The 18,014-nt window shown below is 43.5% G+C and overlaps 7 protein-coding genes across 7 annotated transcripts; 3 read left to right on the top strand and 4 right to left on the bottom strand.

Annotated features, from left to right (window-relative positions):
- Window positions 1-413: 413 nt before the first annotated feature.
- On the bottom strand, window positions 414-1,626 carry BYT42DRAFT_103709 (uncharacterized protein). Its single transcript, XM_051562071.1, has 3 exons — window positions 1,300-1,626; window positions 1,188-1,246; window positions 414-1,127 (listed from the first exon to the last, which is right to left on the bottom strand). The coding sequence occupies exons 1-3, from the start codon at window positions 1,390-1,392 to the stop codon at window positions 551-553; spliced, it is 729 nt and encodes a 242-aa protein (XP_051419542.1). The 5' UTR covers window positions 1,393-1,626; the 3' UTR covers window positions 414-550.
- Window positions 1,627-2,341: 715 nt separating this feature from the next.
- BYT42DRAFT_595399 (ribosomal protein S8e/ribosomal biogenesis NSA2) lies at window positions 2,342-3,319 on the bottom strand (the record flags this gene model as incomplete). The annotated part of the gene is made up of 5 exons (XM_051570847.1): window positions 2,342-2,590; window positions 2,660-2,969; window positions 3,052-3,093; window positions 3,169-3,199; window positions 3,316-3,319. 5 exons carry the CDS (start codon window positions 3,317-3,319, stop codon window positions 2,342-2,344), a joined length of 636 nt encoding a protein of 211 aa, XP_051419541.1.
- A 530-nt stretch (window positions 3,320-3,849) lies between these two features.
- BYT42DRAFT_583832 (uncharacterized protein) lies at window positions 3,850-6,297 on the top strand. The gene is made up of 5 exons (XM_051569821.1): window positions 3,850-4,032; window positions 4,102-4,659; window positions 4,725-4,890; window positions 4,958-5,856; window positions 5,925-6,297. The coding sequence occupies exons 1-5, from the start codon at window positions 3,937-3,939 to the stop codon at window positions 5,979-5,981; spliced, it is 1,776 nt and encodes a 591-aa protein (XP_051419540.1). The 5' UTR covers window positions 3,850-3,936; the 3' UTR covers window positions 5,982-6,297.
- Window positions 6,278-8,537, top strand: BYT42DRAFT_583830 (galactosyltransferase-domain-containing protein). The gene is made up of 3 exons (XM_051569820.1): window positions 6,278-6,656; window positions 6,840-7,669; window positions 7,808-8,537. Exons 1-3 carry the CDS (start codon window positions 6,417-6,419, stop codon window positions 8,289-8,291), a joined length of 1,554 nt encoding a protein of 517 aa, XP_051419539.1. The 5' UTR covers window positions 6,278-6,416; the 3' UTR covers window positions 8,292-8,537.
- BYT42DRAFT_583828 (cyclin-like protein) lies at window positions 8,538-10,811 on the bottom strand. The gene is made up of 4 exons (XM_051569819.1): window positions 10,761-10,811; window positions 10,252-10,449; window positions 8,925-10,148; window positions 8,538-8,847 (listed from the first exon to the last, which is right to left on the bottom strand). Exons 1-4 carry the CDS (start codon window positions 10,785-10,787, stop codon window positions 8,659-8,661), a joined length of 1,638 nt encoding a protein of 545 aa, XP_051419538.1. The 5' UTR covers window positions 10,788-10,811; the 3' UTR covers window positions 8,538-8,658.
- Window positions 10,812-12,661: 1,850 nt separating this feature from the next.
- On the bottom strand, window positions 12,662-13,932 carry BYT42DRAFT_583827 (uncharacterized protein). The gene is made up of 2 exons (XM_051569818.1): window positions 13,637-13,932; window positions 12,662-13,573 (listed from the first exon to the last, which is right to left on the bottom strand). The coding sequence occupies exons 1-2, from the start codon at window positions 13,913-13,915 to the stop codon at window positions 12,677-12,679; spliced, it is 1,176 nt and encodes a 391-aa protein (XP_051419537.1). The 5' UTR covers window positions 13,916-13,932; the 3' UTR covers window positions 12,662-12,676.
- Window positions 13,933-15,042: 1,110 nt separating this feature from the next.
- On the top strand, window positions 15,043-17,796 carry BYT42DRAFT_103642 (kinase-like domain-containing protein). Its single transcript, XM_051562070.1, has 6 exons — window positions 15,043-15,628; window positions 15,728-16,261; window positions 16,338-16,423; window positions 16,494-16,680; window positions 16,786-17,218; window positions 17,292-17,796. The coding sequence occupies exons 1-6, from the start codon at window positions 15,248-15,250 to the stop codon at window positions 17,591-17,593; spliced, it is 1,923 nt and encodes a 640-aa protein (XP_051419536.1). The 5' UTR covers window positions 15,043-15,247; the 3' UTR covers window positions 17,594-17,796.
- The last annotated feature ends 218 nt before the right edge of the window (window positions 17,797-18,014 follow it).

Here is an 18,014-nt window from a genome sequence, read left to right as displayed (position 1 = left end):
CTATCATCTTTTTCATTCTGTCATGTTCATTCTGTTACCGTCACGTCGCGCAAGAAACACCAATCAAAAAAAGGTATAAACCATTGCCAATCAATGCCACGAAAAAAAAGCCACATAATTATGCTCATTTTGGGCTTGGCATGTCCATCCAATAAAGCAAGAAAGATCATAACGCACATGCATTTGTTTATACCTTTGATTATCACAAAAAACGCACGGCCTACACATTCAGACCTCTTTTTCTCCTTTTACCTTCCTCCAATCCTGCATGCATAGAAGCACTTAAACCCCTCCCGACGGCGCGTTCCCTGTTGCCTCATCAAAACCACTATACACTGGCGTCTCAGTTTGATAATTATCACTTGACCGGAACCCCCGATTTTGATTGGTGTTGCTACATGAAGGTATCATAGCATTGACAAAAATCTCACAAAAATCGACAAAGTGAGTAAGAAAAGCAAAGTCTTTTTCTTGACCTTTTTCTCCCCTTTTGTCAAGAAGTACCAATGCAAGAAAATAAGATGATAAATGTTTAAAACTTTGGGATATTTCAACGAGTAAATCTGGTATTTTTGTTGGAATTCGCTGATGGTGAGGCGGAGGAACTATAACGTACTTCATCTCGGTTCTTGCTAGAGGTGAGCCATCGTATAAAGAATATATTGCGTCCAAGTGAAGGCACCGGCGCGCAATGATCTTCCAAGGATATCCTTTCGCCTTGATGATTATAAACAATCGCGCCTTCCGTATCCGAAAATTCCACCTTAAATCGCTGCCCATCCATCTCTACAAACGTCCTGTGCACGTGAGCTTCGCGATAACGTTCAGGTAACTTGGTCATTGCATAGCTTGCATCTTGAAGAAGTCGTCGAATTTTATGTCTTTCCGAGAAGTAAGTCGTCCACGCTTTCAAATATTCCATGACTCCCACGCCCACAACAAGCATGACCACACCAAAGCTGGTTGGATAATGAAGAGTAAGCTGAACCGCCTTTAACCAGAAAGGCAATCCCTTGCTTAGAAACTGGTCATAGCGTTGTCGACGAACAGGCTGACGAAGAATTCGTATCACTCGAGCTAACCGATCATAGTTTCCCTGGTTCTGCTCTCCTCCGTAAGCAGACGGACTAGTTTACTGCCGTTATTGCTGTGGTATATCCGGACTTTATCTTTCAGCGTTTACTCACTGCCATTCCACGGCTAATCGACGGTGAGCATGACCAATGTCCGCCAAGGATGCACTCGACTATGATACAGGTTAATACGCCTGAAACCATTGATTTTGATGGCGGTAATTACAGGAACGCCTAGCCACTGATAAAAGCTCGTGTCTTGCCCCTCGCTTGTTGTGAGGTCGTCCATTAAGCGGACGGTGTCGAGATCCTCTAACATCACCAATCAATCGCTTGTCATCAGCAACACGCAGCTGTCGTTTGTGGGCTGAGGTGCCGAACAAACCTCGAATAGAAGCTGTTGTAAAGCACACATTCATTGCAAGCATAAGTATGACTATGCATGCGACATGGGAAGCATATCCTCTTGTCATGACGGGAAGAACGGACAAGTAATCATACAGTATTCTGTCGAAAGAAAAAAAAAAAAAAAAAAAAAAAAAAAGAAAACTCCCTGTTTTTGGGAAGGATCGTCGGAAATTGGAGCCCTTTTAGGTAATCCTATTCTGCTGATCGCGTTTATCATACTAAGAATCTTTTCTCACAGATGACTGTGGATTCATGTATTGACCGGTATCAAAAAATGACTCGTATCATATACATTACCAAAGCAGTAATATATCTTGCAGTCCTCAAGTTGAGATGCGCCAGGATCGCATATTTCTGTGATAAGGGACCAGCCTGCTTTGAAGAACTTATTTTTCTTCACCAATGTTTAAAGGTGCCAAAGCTCCTATTAAAAGATGGATGTACGAAAACTTGAAGAATGATAATGACATCACACTTATAAAGGTGCTTTAGATCGAAAACCTTGACCAATACACTTGTTTGTGATACAACCTGTAGACATCACGGTGATATCAGTTAAGTAGAAGGCAAACATCTGTGAATTAATAGTGAATCTAGTTTGATGTAAACGGTGCTCCCCAAGGAAACGAACAATGTTTCACAAAACTCTATGGATGAACACGCAGGTTTACACATGCCTGACATGTCTCCTTCCTAGTATGCACGTCAAGCCGTTTCTGCCTATCGTCACATCACACACACATTTGGACCGGTAAGTTTGTATTTGTTTCTATCTTTATTCGTAAATCTCCACAACACGTAACCTATTTCTTGGACTAATGAAGGAAAAAAGATAGACAGATGTGAGTACATCATGATCTTTATGTTGTGTTTACCGGTTTACGTGTGATATTTACCTTGATCTTCTTGATGTAGAATTCAAGCTCCTTACCCTCGAGAATGTAACCGTCGCAACGGCCGGACTGACCGGGACGCGAGGCAATGATGGCATAGAGACGACCAGCGGCGAATTGGTCATCCAAGAGCTGATCAACAGCAGCACGAGACTTGCGAGCTTCGAGCTTCTTCTGAACGCTGTTGGACTTCTTTTCAGCAGAAGCTTCAACCTCCTATTGATTTAAACCCTCCGTTAGCCATTGCACGTAAAATCGAAGTAACACTCGAGTAAATCCACTTACAGCATTCTTGTTCTTCTTCTTGCCAAGAGGAAGGGCATAGTGAGATTCGTACCACTGACGGAAAGGAGTGGCATCGATCTGGATAACAGCACCCTTGACAAGAGTGTTGGTACGGACCAATTCGTTGTTGGAGGCGTTGTACACAACGGTCAAGACACGGGTCTTGCGGGACACACCCTCGGAACCCCAGGCAAAGTTACCAGATTCAAGACGAAGGGCACGCTTCTTGTAGTTGCCACCACGGACACGAACCAAGTGAATGCGCTTGCTGCCGACCTTGGTGCTGGCGGGTTGACGACCCAATTCGAACCTGAACAAAAAAAAATTGTCACGGATCAGAAACCCCATTCTCACTAGAATCCACCATGTCCTTTTTAATTATGCCAACTTACTTTCTCTTCTTTCTGTACTGGTCACGTCGAGCACCGGTAGCGCTGTATAACATTGGCAAATGAATGAGTTTCATGTTACAATTCATGTGAAATGGTAAGGTCCCATGTTCAACTTACGAACGCTTGTGCCTGGAGTCACGGCTAATACCTTCATTTCAGGTAAAATAATAAAAAAAAGACAGATCGAATATATAAACGTTAGACCATCGTAAAAATAGGATCTCATGCGATAATTGCTTCATCCGATAATGGATGGATGCCTACCCATAGTGGATGTTGATGAAAAGGAAGGATCTGAGGATTCGGTGAGCCGATGGTATGATGGGATGGGGCCCTCCGGAGAAGGCACTTTACAGTCACACACACCGAAAGCTGTTTCTCCGGGAAATTACCTATTATGGGAATCCGGGATGCCAAATATTCCCATTTCGTCTTGATCGCCAGTGATAAAATCCCAGAGTATCTTCAATTCACCACGTTATGCTTACTTATCTTGTTATTGCTTGATATTTACTACATTTGATTTTTACTTGTTTGATTTTTTCCAACCTTTATAGTGTGTTTTATACTGTGCATGTCAAAGTGTAGGTAAAACACGAGAAAAAATCATGCACTATCAATAAAAAGGAAAAGAGCTTCTCACTAGTTTGTGAACGTTGGACTTTTTTCTCAGCGTATGATGCGTGCTTACAATTGCTTAATGGTTCTTAGCCATGCAGAGAAGAGGCTCACAATGCGAACCATCGTGTGACTGTTGTCGTGATGCCGCACAGGATAGGTTACCGGTTAGTTCGTTGGGCTGTCAAATTGGAAAGCCGACATTGCTGCGGATGAGGATCTGCCCTTTTTCCTTTTTCTCTCTTCTGATCAAGGCTCCATTGTGTCATGTCGTCTCGTAACAATAATAATAACAATAACCAAGGTCGCAATGGTTCGAACCGAATTAGAGGTCCTACATCGGCTCTTAGTAGCTTTCTGAGGGTGAGTGTTGCTGCTCGTACATTCGATCGATCTAAAGTAGAGTCACTGATAATTTGACACTTTTGACAGGAACATGGCATTCGAGTGGAAAACAGAAGCCGAAGAGCTAGACGGGAAAGAGCCGCAGAACCAGAACAACCTGCGGCCGAGGCGTTCTCTGCCAGTGAAGCCAATACACCTACCCCGAATGACGATGCTGCTGCGGAATCCACCGATCAGCAAGCCACTACCGCCATTCTATATACACCCAGTGGTCGTCAACGCCGTGCAGCTTCTGGAGCAGCTAACCGAGCGATTGTGGAAGCAGCAAAGAAGAGAAAGAAAAAGGATGATGATTCCGACGATGATTACAGAGACGAGGATGAAGGCGGTCCTGCTGCTGGACCTTCCAGTTCCCGACGATCCCAGGCAGGTCGTACACGCATATTTTTCTGTTCCCGATGTAAAGGACGCTACGCCCGCGCAGTCGACGATGCGGCGGGTCAAGAAAACGTTTGCCCCTCCTGTCTCGAGAACAAGCCCATCGATAAATCGAAACGGCCGAAAAAGAAGCGAGCCGTTCAGAGAAAAGGCAACCAGCAAGGCGATGCAAACCTTGTCCCTACCTTGCAAGATTTGTGTATCGACGTAAGTTCTCCTCCCCCCAAAAGAATATCGCGGCTCAATGGTCTTATTTTCGTGAATCTGGCTAGGTCATTGCCAAATATATTGAAAATGTCGAAGCCTTGGGCGATATTAGTTTTATCAATATGGATAAACTCGCCAAGATCATCTGTCGCAATCGTCAATTGAATAACCATACCGCACGTTTGTTTATGGAACCAGTGATGCGTGACCTCGCTCTCTACGATTGTACAGGTAAGAAAATAACTTGTATTCTATGTGATCAACGTAGCGCGTTGGGCTTATTATCATCCATGATTAGGTGTTGATGAAACCGGCTTGATGAATATTGCCCAGTTCTGTCCTCGACTCCAGAAACTGAAATTGATCTATTGTGGCAAGATAACCGATGCGGTGATCGATGCTTATGCGGATCGACTGAAGGATTTACGGTCGCTTGAACTTTCAGGTTCTTATTTGGTGACGAGTGCAGCATGGGAATCGTTCTTTGAAAAAACCGGCGATCGATTGGAAAGCTTTTCCATCAGCCATTCGATGCGCTTCACGCATGCTTCTTTGCAAGCCTTGACGAAGCATGCCCGGAAGCTGAAGCATTTGCGATTGATGCGGTTGGTGAAAATGGAGGATACATGGTTAGACGATCTGCATGTGTTGAAACACCTCGAGACTCTGGAGCTGTCTTGGCCGTCAAGCGAGAGAAACTTTTCATCGGCGGCTATTACCAAACTTGTGCAAGCCGTTGGCAATGGGTTGACCGAATTAGCCTTGCGCGGTTGCACGGAGGTGGACGATAAAGTACTTGAAGCGATTCGTGAACATTGCCCGAACTTGCATACCTTGAAGCTGGCGCAGTGCGAATCGATCACGTCGGCAGGTGTGCAGACGTTGTTTACCGAATGGAAAACACAATGGCCAGGCCAAGGATTGAAGTACCTCGATCTGTCCCGGTGTGTCTTGCTGGAAGACGATGCTTTACTGGCCATTGTCAGACACTCGTACAAAAGTCTCGAGCACCTCGACATTCACAGCTTGGAAAATATTACAGCCTCGGCGCTTGAAGCGTTGAGTGGAAAAGAAGGCTTGAAAAATCTGCAGTACTTGGACTGTGGATTTGTTCGTTCCATGGATGACTTTGTCTTGAAATCATTGATGGACGGATGTCCTTTGCTCACCCAAGTGAAAGTCTGGGGTTGTCATCAGGTACGGAGCATTGAACACTAACGCGCGTTGTCTTTTTACTTGTTGAATTAACCCACGGTACTATGTAGGTGACGGATAGCGTCCCCATACGTCGTGGACTGATGATTCAAGGACGAGAATCGTAAATCGATAATAGCAAGCTCAAAGAAGTATAAGCTGTAACGCGAAAACTGAAGAACATTTTCGGATACGGATATGATTTTAGCGTATCTATGAAGGGAACTAACCAAGCATTGCTTTTCCGGTTGACCATTCGTCATTTATTTTCCCCCATAATGATCATTTGCATATTTATCACCTTTTAAAATTGCTTTATATTGAAAACAAGGGTGTCTGCATATTTGATGAATGTGATGTGACAAATGTTGATAAAAGTGACACAAATGGCGAATTTTTTTTCTGAAGCAACTCCGCCCTCCCATTTGGAGATCCTTTTTTTTTCGAGTCGGTTGGATAAGCGTCGATTATGCTCATTGTGTTGCCAAATTCCATTCAGTCAATCTAGGTGTTGCGATTTTGCTACCGTTGATTCCCATTTTGTCCCCATCCTATTCATAGCCATGAAATACCCTCCTTCCTCGTCCTCAAAAAAGAAGACGAAACCCAAAACTATCTCCAGTCTCAATGCTCCTCGCCGTTACCATGTCCCACTGATCCTTATCCGCGTTTTGAGCATCATACCTGCACCGCTCGGTGCTCTTCATAATATTCAAGCTTCCCTGAACGTAGCCGAACGGGACGCAGGTGGCGCCGTTATCCTTCACAGTACTCAAATGGATTATTGGGTGGCCAATATCTGGGTAAGTGGGTGATCCTGTTTTACAGACTATCGACCCCTTTTTCGACTATATGACATGGAACGGGAAATCTCTGTTTGCGTGTGTGCGTTGAGAGAGAGAGAGAAATCGAAGAAAGATGGTCGGGGGGAAAAGAGAGGCAAAGAGATTGATTATGAAAAACCCACCATACATTTTCTTGTATAGTGCGCCCTTGCAGGTTATTGGGGCTGGATTGTGACCACAAGATTATTGAGGAGATGGATATACCACTATGAAATCGGAAGCGCGATGGTTCGACTGATTACATTGACGGTGATTATCTGGTCCATCTCGTTCTTTGTTAATTCGCATAATGCAGATAAGCCCATAAAGTCATGGATCACCAACTGTGTTATCTTGTTGGTGACCGATCTTCTTCGTTTACGATTTGCTTCCAAAGCAGAATACCATCGCAAACGGTGGGAACTCGTTCCGAGGATCAATCTGAAATCCAAAGTCGTGAAAACCTTGGTACTTCCACTGTTTGCTGTCACATGTTTAACCACCTTGGTCGCTCTTTGCCAAATCGAGAAATTGCAGTATACCACCAGCGAACTGTTGCACAGTCCATTCAGTTTGAACTCGGCCGTATCATCGATGGAGGCACCGACGATTGTGGTACTGATTCTTTCTTCATGGTCCAATGCCCATCGTCGCCATATCTTACGCAACACCGTGCTTCACTGGTTGCCACGAGACAAAGTCGTTTACCGTTTTGTGATCGGGCAACCTCCTTCGGCGCGGATTCAAATGTTGTCTGGCAACGCGTTACTACGCGAATCGAAACTCCACGGTGACTTGCTCATGGTGCCTTCCTCCGACTTGACGTCCGCTCAAAGCCACAAACTGCTTCAGGCACTGCACTGGACCGCTCAATTCCAGTATGACTATCTTGTGAAGACACGGGATGATGTCTTTGTGCGCTGGGATACGGTGATGGCCGAACTGGAAGCTTTGGGACCTTTGCCCAATTACTGGCGCGGTATGGTTTACAGGTACGCCAAAAAAGAAAAAAAAATTAAGCGCGTTTTTAATGAAACGCGTTACGTGGGTCGCGTTGCCACAGTCACATTGAAAAAGTCCTTTGCGATGCGCGTTACTGAAATTGGATTTGCATGGTATGCACTCTATAGAGATATGCCGCAGGTGAGCCTGCTTCGTAAATACCGGTTCCTGACACCTGCCGAAGAGTATACCATGCCGATTCTTCCACCATTTACATCCGGCACTTTAACCATCTTATCGCGGGACATTGTATCACTGATTGTTCACTCCACAACGCCGCATCGAATGCTGGAAAATGATGATCGAAGTATGGCCGTGTGGTTGTTTGGTTATAACGTGTCATCGGTTCATGATATTCGAGTCCAAGATCGAAAGGATGTTTGTGAAGAGGATCTTATTGCGCAGCCATGTGACACCGAAGATATGGAGCTCATGTATTTAAGAATTAAGCGAGGACAGTGGCGATGCGGACAACCAAGTTCAGTGTGTGCCATGTGCTATCCGTGCAACGGAAAAGACAATGCATGGCAATTCGGATTGGAATGTGATTTAACCAGTGGAGTACGTTACCGCAGTCCGTCCAGTACCATCAAAGTCATCAAGCAACCGTAAAATCCCAGCTGCGTCTTATCGTTACCTCTCCTTTTTTATGTCTATTTGCTCTTCTCCATTCATCCATTCCTGTACATCACCCATGGCCAACAAGGGCCAAAAATCCAGTCGCGAAAGTGGGAGCTACCTGCAAGACCGAATTCCCCCCCCGCACGATGACCAACAACCCATGCTTCATTTCTACCATCCCTTTTTTTTGTCGAGCGCATCAAAACTGTAAATGTAAACCATCCGAATAAAATGATCGTGTGAAATGATTGTATTGTATTGAAGACATTGAAAAGAAAAGAGATAACAAAGTATATAAAAAAAAGACTATGAGTTTTTGCATGATGTAAAATAAGTTGGTTGTTTTTGTTGTTTTTTTTTAGTTCATATAGAAGCGATTGACCCAATCACGAACAAAGACGCTTGCTTTCATGAATCGTCGGGAGGACCATTTTTTGAAGAATGCATCGTGTTGAACTGGTTGCGCGAGATAATCCAGCATGAAATTAACAATGGTTTTCACCTCGCCTTCGGCGTAATCATAAGTTTTTTGAAGCTCTTGATCAGACTGACAAACATCCACGTGTTAAGAATAGGTGTTTTTTTAACAAACTTTTTGAGTAATACACAAGAGAAAAAACTTACCCAGTCCTTTTTGGTCAACATGTGTTCTGCTAACAGAGCCGAGGCTTCCGCCAGTTGGGAGGGACGATAGCCGATGAAGCGATGATCAACACAGGATACTTCCAAAAAGTATTCTGACAGAGTGCAGACATGCACATCAAAGTCTTTCACTTCACAGGTACGTCGAAGAAAGTATAAAGGATTAGGATAACAGAGCTTGAAATCCAGGACCTGGAGCATGAACCGTTCGGCCTTCAACAAATCGGACGCTTTCACGGTTTTGTCGGTCATGGAGAGGAATTCCGTGACATTGGGTGCGGCGATTTCTTCAAATTTGGTGGCGATGAACAGTGCGGTGACGCCGACTAATTGCAACTTCCCGAGAGCAATAGGGCGCGCGGATAAGAATCGATCAATCATATTTACAGCAAGATACAAGGTTTCAGGAAGCAATTGAAAGATGAAGTGGATTTCCACCACCCAATCCATTAACACGCTACGCATGCGCCACGTCACTTCGTGTTGTCGCTTGGTCGCGTAGAACGGATCGGCCAAGACATCCTTTTCCACTTCCAGAAAGTGGTTAAATATATCATCAACGTACACGGACGCGAGCATGGGATCGTGCCAATCGTCGTGTTTGGATTCCGTTCGATGACGATAAGACCCCAGTTTGGCTTCACGTTCCAGCGCTTCTGGGTAAGCCTTTAATACAAGAGGTTCAAAGTGTTTGTTACCAGCAAAGAACTTTTCGCGTCGGGAGGTTTGAGGCCAAGCCTGAAGTGTATTGGAGGTGGTATGCACGTATTTCGATTTTTTGGTGGTATCGATTCCATGGAACTTGGATTCCTGGGGGTGGTCGTTGTCGTGGTCGACGATGGTTTCTGATGATCGTTTGTCACCTAATCCGGAAGCGACGACGCCGCGGAAACGATGGCGCAATCGTTCGGGAACAATGATGGGTAGAATCGGGGTAGGTTCAACTTCCTCTGCGGCCGAACGTGGATATCTGGTCTTGTTATCATCAAAGAAATCTTTTACAAGGGCCTCATCGGCTGTTTTTTCCTTGTGGGTGGTGGCTGTTATTTTTGTTGTCGGGTTCTCTAAAGGGCGTTGCACGTTTTCATTGTCTGTGGTGGAGGATGAGAGTCGTATATTATCGTTGGGTGTGGTTTGCACGACGTCCACATGAACCTGCGTATCCGATTTCACAATGACGGCCGATTTTTTATCCAAAACCGATCGCTGGAGGAAAGAAAAAAAAATAGGAATGGACAATGTCAGTTGGGTTAATGGGTAATGACAAAGTGGCAAAAAGGGTGCCGTGATCAGTGGATGGAAGCATTACCAACTGTGGTCTTGTAATATTACTCTTGTCGGATAGAGCGGCACGCGTGTCTTGGAGTCCTGCTGTCTTCGTTTTTGCATTCGACACAGCATCGTCAACTGACGCGATGAAAGGTTTGCCATTTTCAGATGGGGGTCCATTAGAAGAGGTATTCTCGCTCTCGTTTTGCAGAGTATCAGACGACTTCCATTTACTGGACTATTGTTCCGATAGATATCAGGGCGAGAACGAATGGATACAGAAGAAAAAAAAACGGTATGAGTATTGACGCTTTGCACAGTACGAGACAGAATAATAAACATTAGGAACAAAGAACAAGAAAGTCCATGAACTAATGCTTCATTGTTGAGGGATTGGGAGAGAGAGAAGAAAAAAAAGGTAGAGCTAGGAATCCCAGGGCTCACAATGCCGAATCGCTGTCTCCTTCATTCATATGACTTTCCTCCCTTCTTTGTCCCTCTCACATTCTATAAAAGAAGCATATAAACTCTATAGGAGGAGTAACTTACGCGTTGACTCTGCGAACGCAACATCATTATCTAACAGAAAAGATAACAGCGGGACACAAAGAAGAAAAAGGGCTTGTTAAGGAGATCAATATTTATAGGCATTTTTCACCGTCCGATTCACGTCATTATTTTGGTTTTTTTTTTTTTCTTTGCTGAACCAAAAAAAAAAAAAAGGTCGCATTCGCACGCACCGTGTTTTGCAAAGCTGAACACGTTAGCTTGGGACTCAGTCAGTTTTGTTCTACACGTTTTTTTCTTTTTGACCCAAACGGGGTTTCACTAGTCGATTGTGAATCCATGTCGCCATGTGAATCCACGTGAAATGGTTGGCAACGCAATGGCATCCTTATTGCAATGAGATAATCCAGGAACAGGTGTGGCCCTAGATCATAGATACGTTTTTGCGGTTATCTAGTTGTCATTGTTGTTAAGCAACAAAAATATAACAATAAAGGAACTATGTATCACCGTCATTTTAAAAAGTAAAGTCGCGATATTGGATAATCGTGCCAAAAAAAAAAATTGTCAGATGATCCAGAAAAATCCATTGTGTTCAGATTGCATAATGCTTGTTCAACTTCCAATCATTCTTTTATATAGTCAAGATGACAGACTGTTCCAATTTGGAGTTTCCTCTACAAATCTACAACTGGTACGATGGTCTTGAGAAAGCAAAGACCGCATCGGATGATAAGGACCGCTCTGAATGCGGCAAGCATATGTGTCGTGGGCCGCATTTTCATGGTAAACAGGGCGATCAAGGTTATTGTGAGGATTTTGCTCGAATCAGGTTTGCGATCATTCCATATCTGGGCTTCTTGTTGCGCGTCGTCTGCGTCGATCGTTTCAAAGAGAATCCTGCCTGAACCTTTCCATAGGCGTCTCGCCTTTGGCCAGTTCTCCGCTATCCTTGGTTCGCGTTCGTTTTGACGCCAAGGAATCCGTGGATGTAGCTTACTAGCACTACAGGACAGCGGCACAGCAGACAATATATGTCCTAGGTGGTTGTTATTTTACATTGGCGCGAGCTGCGTGAAGGTGGCGACTCCATTGGCACGGCATCCGATTCCAAACGACGACTTTACTTTTTCGAAATGATATATTGCACAACTAAAATCAAAATACAAGGTTCAAGGATTCCTGGACTCTCCACACTCAGAACACCTGTTTTGTTGCTCCAAGATACCACTATGTCGCACAAATACGAGGTATAAATAAAGGTTAAATCATTTGTATCAATTTCTATTGCTTCACTTTATGTTTAATCTATCGCTCACCGCACGTCCGACAAGGATCACTCATTATTATACTCTCCTCAACAATATGTACAATGTAAAAATAATGATCTGTATTTTCTACTATGACATTGAGAGGATTGAGCGCGATGTATCCTATCATAGCACGTGTGACCAGCCCCTGGATTTTTTATTTTATTTTATTTTATTTTTTGTCACAGCGGTAATTCATCTCGCCTTGACGCGTTTGCAATACATAACAAGGGAGAAAAATCACACCATCCTTTGAGATTTACAAGGTGACTTGAATACTTGATGCAAGTGACTTGGAGCCCTGAATCCAATCATCCAATGAAAAACTGATTCTGCAAATATGTTTTTTGACACGCGACTCGGCATCTTTGTATCGGTTTGTTTTTATATTTTTGTATTTTATTTTACTTTTTTCCTCATCGAACAAGCCATACAGTTTCATTGATGAGCGTATTACAAACAATATCACATAAGGAATGAAGGTGTCGATGGGATTTTCAGGGTCGATTGCATTAGATAATGCAATTGGAAAATTGGTCATGCTATAATTTGTAGCCTAGTCTGTGCAAATAAAGACATGGCTTATCTACAATTATCTTTATTTGAAAAAAAAAAGTCATAGAAATGTGCATATGTATGTGTATAAATTTACTTGTGTGCAGGAAAATTTAGATCTTTCTCGTTGTATGTGTTGGGAGGTGAATAAATGGGACGCGCAGCCACCGATCCCGTGTTCGATGACCGTGTCATACTTCTTGTGACATCATGATATAAAGTTGGAGGATTGTCCATGGCTTCATAGTAGTTACTCACAGGGGCTGTGTAAGGTTGGCTCATGGATGGATACAGATCCGATGTGTACATGGTGGCAGTGGAAGTATCGGTGGCTGGCCATCCCGCGGTGTGGCCCACGCTATATTGAGGCACGGTGGAGGCCGTCGTATAAGGATGCTGATAATGCAATGTGTCATGACGGGACAAGGGACGCATATATTTCTGATTACTATCGTAAGGATATCCTCCTGAATGGCCAAAGTTATCAGCAATGGAAGGTGTCAAACCAGAAGCGTTATCGTACGCGAGAGCCGACGACGATAGGCGATGGTCGCTGAATCGATAACGCGCTTGATCGGCATTCATACGATTACGTCTCATTTTTCGGTGATAAGCATAGCCTAGAGTGGCACTAATCAAAGCAATCGAACCACACACGGATCCAAGAATTGCGGCTGTGTAGCTCGATTTTTCTTCCGTCTTTTTCTCGTTTGGTTTGGCAAGTTCCGTCGCTGATGGCGAAAGGTTGCCAGTGTTGCTTAGAACACCGGCACCGAGCGGTTTTTGGGCCGATCGATCCCCTTGAGTTAATGCGGGGTTAGGTTTAGGTGTGATCGTGGTGGTAGTGCTTGTTGATTTGGTGGGTGTTGACGCTGCGGATCCAGATGCGACAGACGAGTGACTTACGCTGGTGGCACTTTCCACTTTGTTTTCATTGGAAGGTGGCTTACTTGGGGTGCTGGTGGTAGTGGCAGCAGAGGACGATCCTGGCTTCGGAGAGGTATTGGCATGGATAGATGTGGATCTTTCGTTTTCTTTATGAGGAACACTTACAGAGTCCTTGGGAACGGCAGTAGTGAGAGCAGAAGAAGATGAAGAGGGCGATGGAATATTGAGAGAAGTACTGAATTCTTGGTGATGCAATTTTGAAGACGATGTGGAAGGGGAAGATGGCCAGTCTATTTGGGGTGAAGGTCGATAAGATGGAGGTGGAGGATCATGTGGATTCAAGGTCCCTAACAGATCGCCTAATAAATCGGCTTCTGCACTGTGAAGAAGGATTATAATAACTGTCAATAATAAATAAACTAGTCGAGATTTTTTAAAATGCATGATCGCCAAAATCTTAATGCCTGATGAAAAGAAGAGCAAGAAAAAGAAGAAGAAGAAAGTAGAAAAACAAACAAAAAACAAACAAAACAAAACGAATTCAAGATGGGATTTTGCGTATGCTCTCTTAATCGCAGGAATTGAAAAGGGGCAAGGTGGGCTTTCTTTTATCCCATCTCAGTATTTCCTTTAAACTATCTAGCAAAAAATAAACCTCTAAACGCCGACTGGCCACATCCACCAGCGCGAATGACTAAGGGGCCGATGCCTGTCAAAGCCTGCAAGTGACTGAATCCTCCAAAGATGTAGGATAGCGATGCATGCAATGAAAAAAAGGGCGAATTTTAATGTAAAGCATATTTAAAAATATATAAAAAAAAATAATAGTCAACTTACTTGACTTGGACTAATGTTATTTGAAAAATTGTACCTTTCTGACATTCTCGCCTTTTTTTTTTCTTTCTTTACTTTCCCTCTCTCTACTTTTCTGTTGTTAAAGCGACGTGATTGGGCGGATGGGTTTGATATTGGCTATAGCAACCCGTTGGCTAAATGTCCATGATTAACAAGGACTGGTTACATACAGATATAGCTACAGAATTTGTGAATTGAACAATGTTATGAAGGACAGCTCCCTCAATTAATTAAACGCTGTTTTTTTTTTTTTTTTTTTTTCATGGTCGTAAAGAGCAAGTCAAGGAGCTCAACCTTGGGGAATTTCCTTCATCGGGCACCGGCGCCGTTTGAATTATTCCAGTCACGCCATGGCCGGCCGCCCCCACCTGTCCCTCCCAGACCAAAAAAAAAAAAAAGAAAAGATCAAAGAAAAAAAAATCTAAGGGCCACTATCATTATTTACGAAAACACCAAGAAAAGCACTTTTGCTCTCTTTGAGAGCATTATCTCTTGCCGTCAGGCTTTCTAAATCTAGACTACATTTCATAGTTAAACGAATAATTGCAACCTCCATGTAAGCAATTCGAAATTTTGCTTCGTTTCTGACGATCTGGTACCGAGACAGGGCTTATTTATTTAGCTGATTCTTTTTGACTTCTTTGGTTTTCTGCAATATCTAGATTCATCCCCAAGGAAACGCCATGTCGGCCTGGTAATCGATTTATTAAATCCTAACTATACTTACAACACGACAACCACTCCCGCATATACACATCCACACCCAACATACACGTCTATACACCTACACGCATCCATATACACACAGACACAGACACACGCATACACACCCATACACACAGACCGCCCACCCATCGGACTATTTGTTTGTTGCAAGTAACAAAAAAAAATATATAATCAAAGACATCAGAACTACCGCCCATGTATCAAATACCGCCATCCGACATGAACGATTCGGTTCCATCCGACACGCTTCATTCTCAGGACGATAGTGATCACGCTGATGCTCACGGAACAACGGGGAGTGCAACGCTCATGCGCCAATTGGCGGCGCAGTTTCCCGAGTACGAAAGAGCGCCTCACATCCGGTCGCAAATGGCCCCTTTTGGTGGTGTATGGATGAACCCGAATCAGGAAATGGCGGATCATTCACAACAACCTGATGCTGAAAAAGTCATTGAAGTTGCTCCCAACGGTCGTTATGCCAAACTCAACACTTTTCTTGGTAAAGGTGCATACAAGGTCGTTTACAAGGCGATTGATCGGGAAGAAGGTTATGAGGTTGCTTGGAACGTGATCCAGGTAAGTTGTCTCGCAGTCCCAGGCATTACTGGGGAATATTTTGCAACGGTTGTTTTCACAGCTATAAACCCAACTTACTTTTTTTTTTTGGTTTGTTAGGCAACACGACAGGAATTCAAGGATCTCGGTCATGAGATTGAAATTCTAAAGTCGGTGCGCCATCCAAACATTATTACCTTCCACGATGCCTGGTACAATGATACCGAGTTTATATTTATCACAGAATTGATGACATCGGGTACCTTGCGCGAGTATATTCGAAAACTATCGCCTTCTCTGAACATGAAGATCATCAAGCGATGGTGCCGTCAGATCCTAAAAGGTCTCGTCTATCTTCACGCCCATGAACCGCCTATTATTCATCGTGATATCAAGTGTGACAATATTTTCATCAATGGAGCTCACGGTGAAATCAAGATTGGTGATATGGGTACGGCTGAGATGAAAATAGGAAAGAAATATACCGTGATTGGTACGCCTGAATTCATGGCACCGGAAATGTACGAAGAAAAAGGGTACAGTGAAAAAGTCGATATCTACGCTTTCGGCATGTGTCTCCTCGAAATGGTCACGGGCGAATATCCCTACGGCGAATGTACCAATGCAGCCCAAGTATTCAAAAAAGTGACAAGAGTAAGTGGATTATTCCTTTACTGTTTTTAGTATGCTAGTTGTTGTTCTGTATGGGCTCATATAATCCTTGTTACAGACCATCAGACCAGAATGTCTTTCCCGCGTTCAAAATGAGGACGTCCTGGCTCTTATCAACAATTGTCTCACAACGGAAAATGATCGGTAAATGGCGATGTTTTTGTTAGGCAACCATCGAGCGTAGTTTTGCTGAAACCTTTGTTTTTGTACCTAGTATGACCGCTCAAGAAATCTTGGAGCATTCATTTCTGGCTGTGGAGCCTGAAGTAGTCTTGTTATCAAAAGACATGACGGAAAAGCTATTGACGTTGCAAGTGGTCTTCAAGGGAATGGACAAGTTGTCTGTGAAATTCGAGTTCAACTCTGACACTGACACAGCCGAGGATGTCGTAGCAGAAATGGTATGTTACAGTTATTACAGTGGGCAGTGGAAAATGATGCATTGGAGGTTACCGTGATAATTTGTCTTACTCATCGTTTTTTTTTCTTTTCATTCTGGATCACAGATTGAAGAACAGGTGTTGCCTGACCGTTATCAGCAATTGATCACGAATGAAATCAATCGCATTCTAAGAGATATCAACAAGCAGCACAGTTCGAACAAGAGAGAAGATGAGCGAATTGTATGGCGTCGTGAGAACGATATACGATCCGAACTAGAAAAGGCCAAATATGAGCTTGATATGGCGAGATTAAGAACCATTGAAGCGGAAAAGAAATGCGATGCTTTGGAACAGCGTACTTTGCTGGCGGAAGAGCGCTTCAAAGAAACCATGGCTAAAATCGAGCAATTCAAGCTTCAACAACAAGAACAAACTGCTGCAACTTTTGAAAAGTTGTCACCAACACACGATACCCTGAGTAGATCATCAGGCGTTTTGGGAGATCAAGCTGAGCTTGCTGCCACGCATTCCGCTCTCATGGACCATGTTTTGGCCGGTAAGTTTCTTTTTATTTGACAGTTTCATGCGAATGTAAGACTGGGAAATTGATAAATCTTTCCTTGGTGTAGAATATGCCAATGATACCAGTATCGAGAAATTTGTCATTGATACAGCTGTGGCTACCAATCGTAGCATGGAAAAGGCGAAGCAGTGGGCTACGAAACTTCAAAATCAAGATATTATGACAGTGGGCGATTTGCGCGATTTGCATGACGAAGACTGGTCGGGAATTGGGTTGACGGTATTTGCTCTTCGTGCACTGAAGAACATGCTCACCGGGAAAACCTGGCAATCAGGCTTACCTCGAAGTCCTCAACCGGCGCCCGCCAGTGGTTCCAGTACACCCGTAGAAGAGCAAGAAATGCTGTAATCCCCCCTTTTTTATATTGCTTGTATTCCTAAGTTTTAAAAAAAGTTCCCTCACGCTGTCTTTTTCGCTCTCCGTTATTTTGTTTCTGTGTAATCTGTTTTTTTTTTCTTCTCTTTTTGCCTTTTTGTTTTTCGTTCTGTTTTGATTATTTGAAATAAATCTCTTGTATTACCATTGGCTCTTTCTTAACATTCAGAGATCTTGCTTTGCGTCATCCCGTAGATTTTTTCTTCGGCGTTTTGGTATTGACAGTTAGTTTTTTACTGTCATTGGCATGATAACTAATATCGATCATCTGATTTTCATTATCATTGTTGTGGACAAAGAATGCGGATGAGAAGCAAGTTACTTAAGCAATATTACATTTAGGGAATGATTAAAGTATACAAAAGAACGAACACAATGGCATAGCCATGTTGAA

The sequence above is a fragment of the Radiomyces spectabilis genome, assembly GCF_025331425.1.
Source record: "Radiomyces spectabilis strain NRRL 2753 chromosome Unknown BYT42scaffold_13, whole genome shotgun sequence".
NCBI classification, from domain to species: domain Eukaryota; kingdom Fungi; phylum Mucoromycota; class Mucoromycetes; order Mucorales; family Radiomycetaceae; genus Radiomyces; species Radiomyces spectabilis.
Note: the sequence above shows the minus strand (reverse complement) of the source record. Positions and strands in the feature narration are given on the sequence as shown.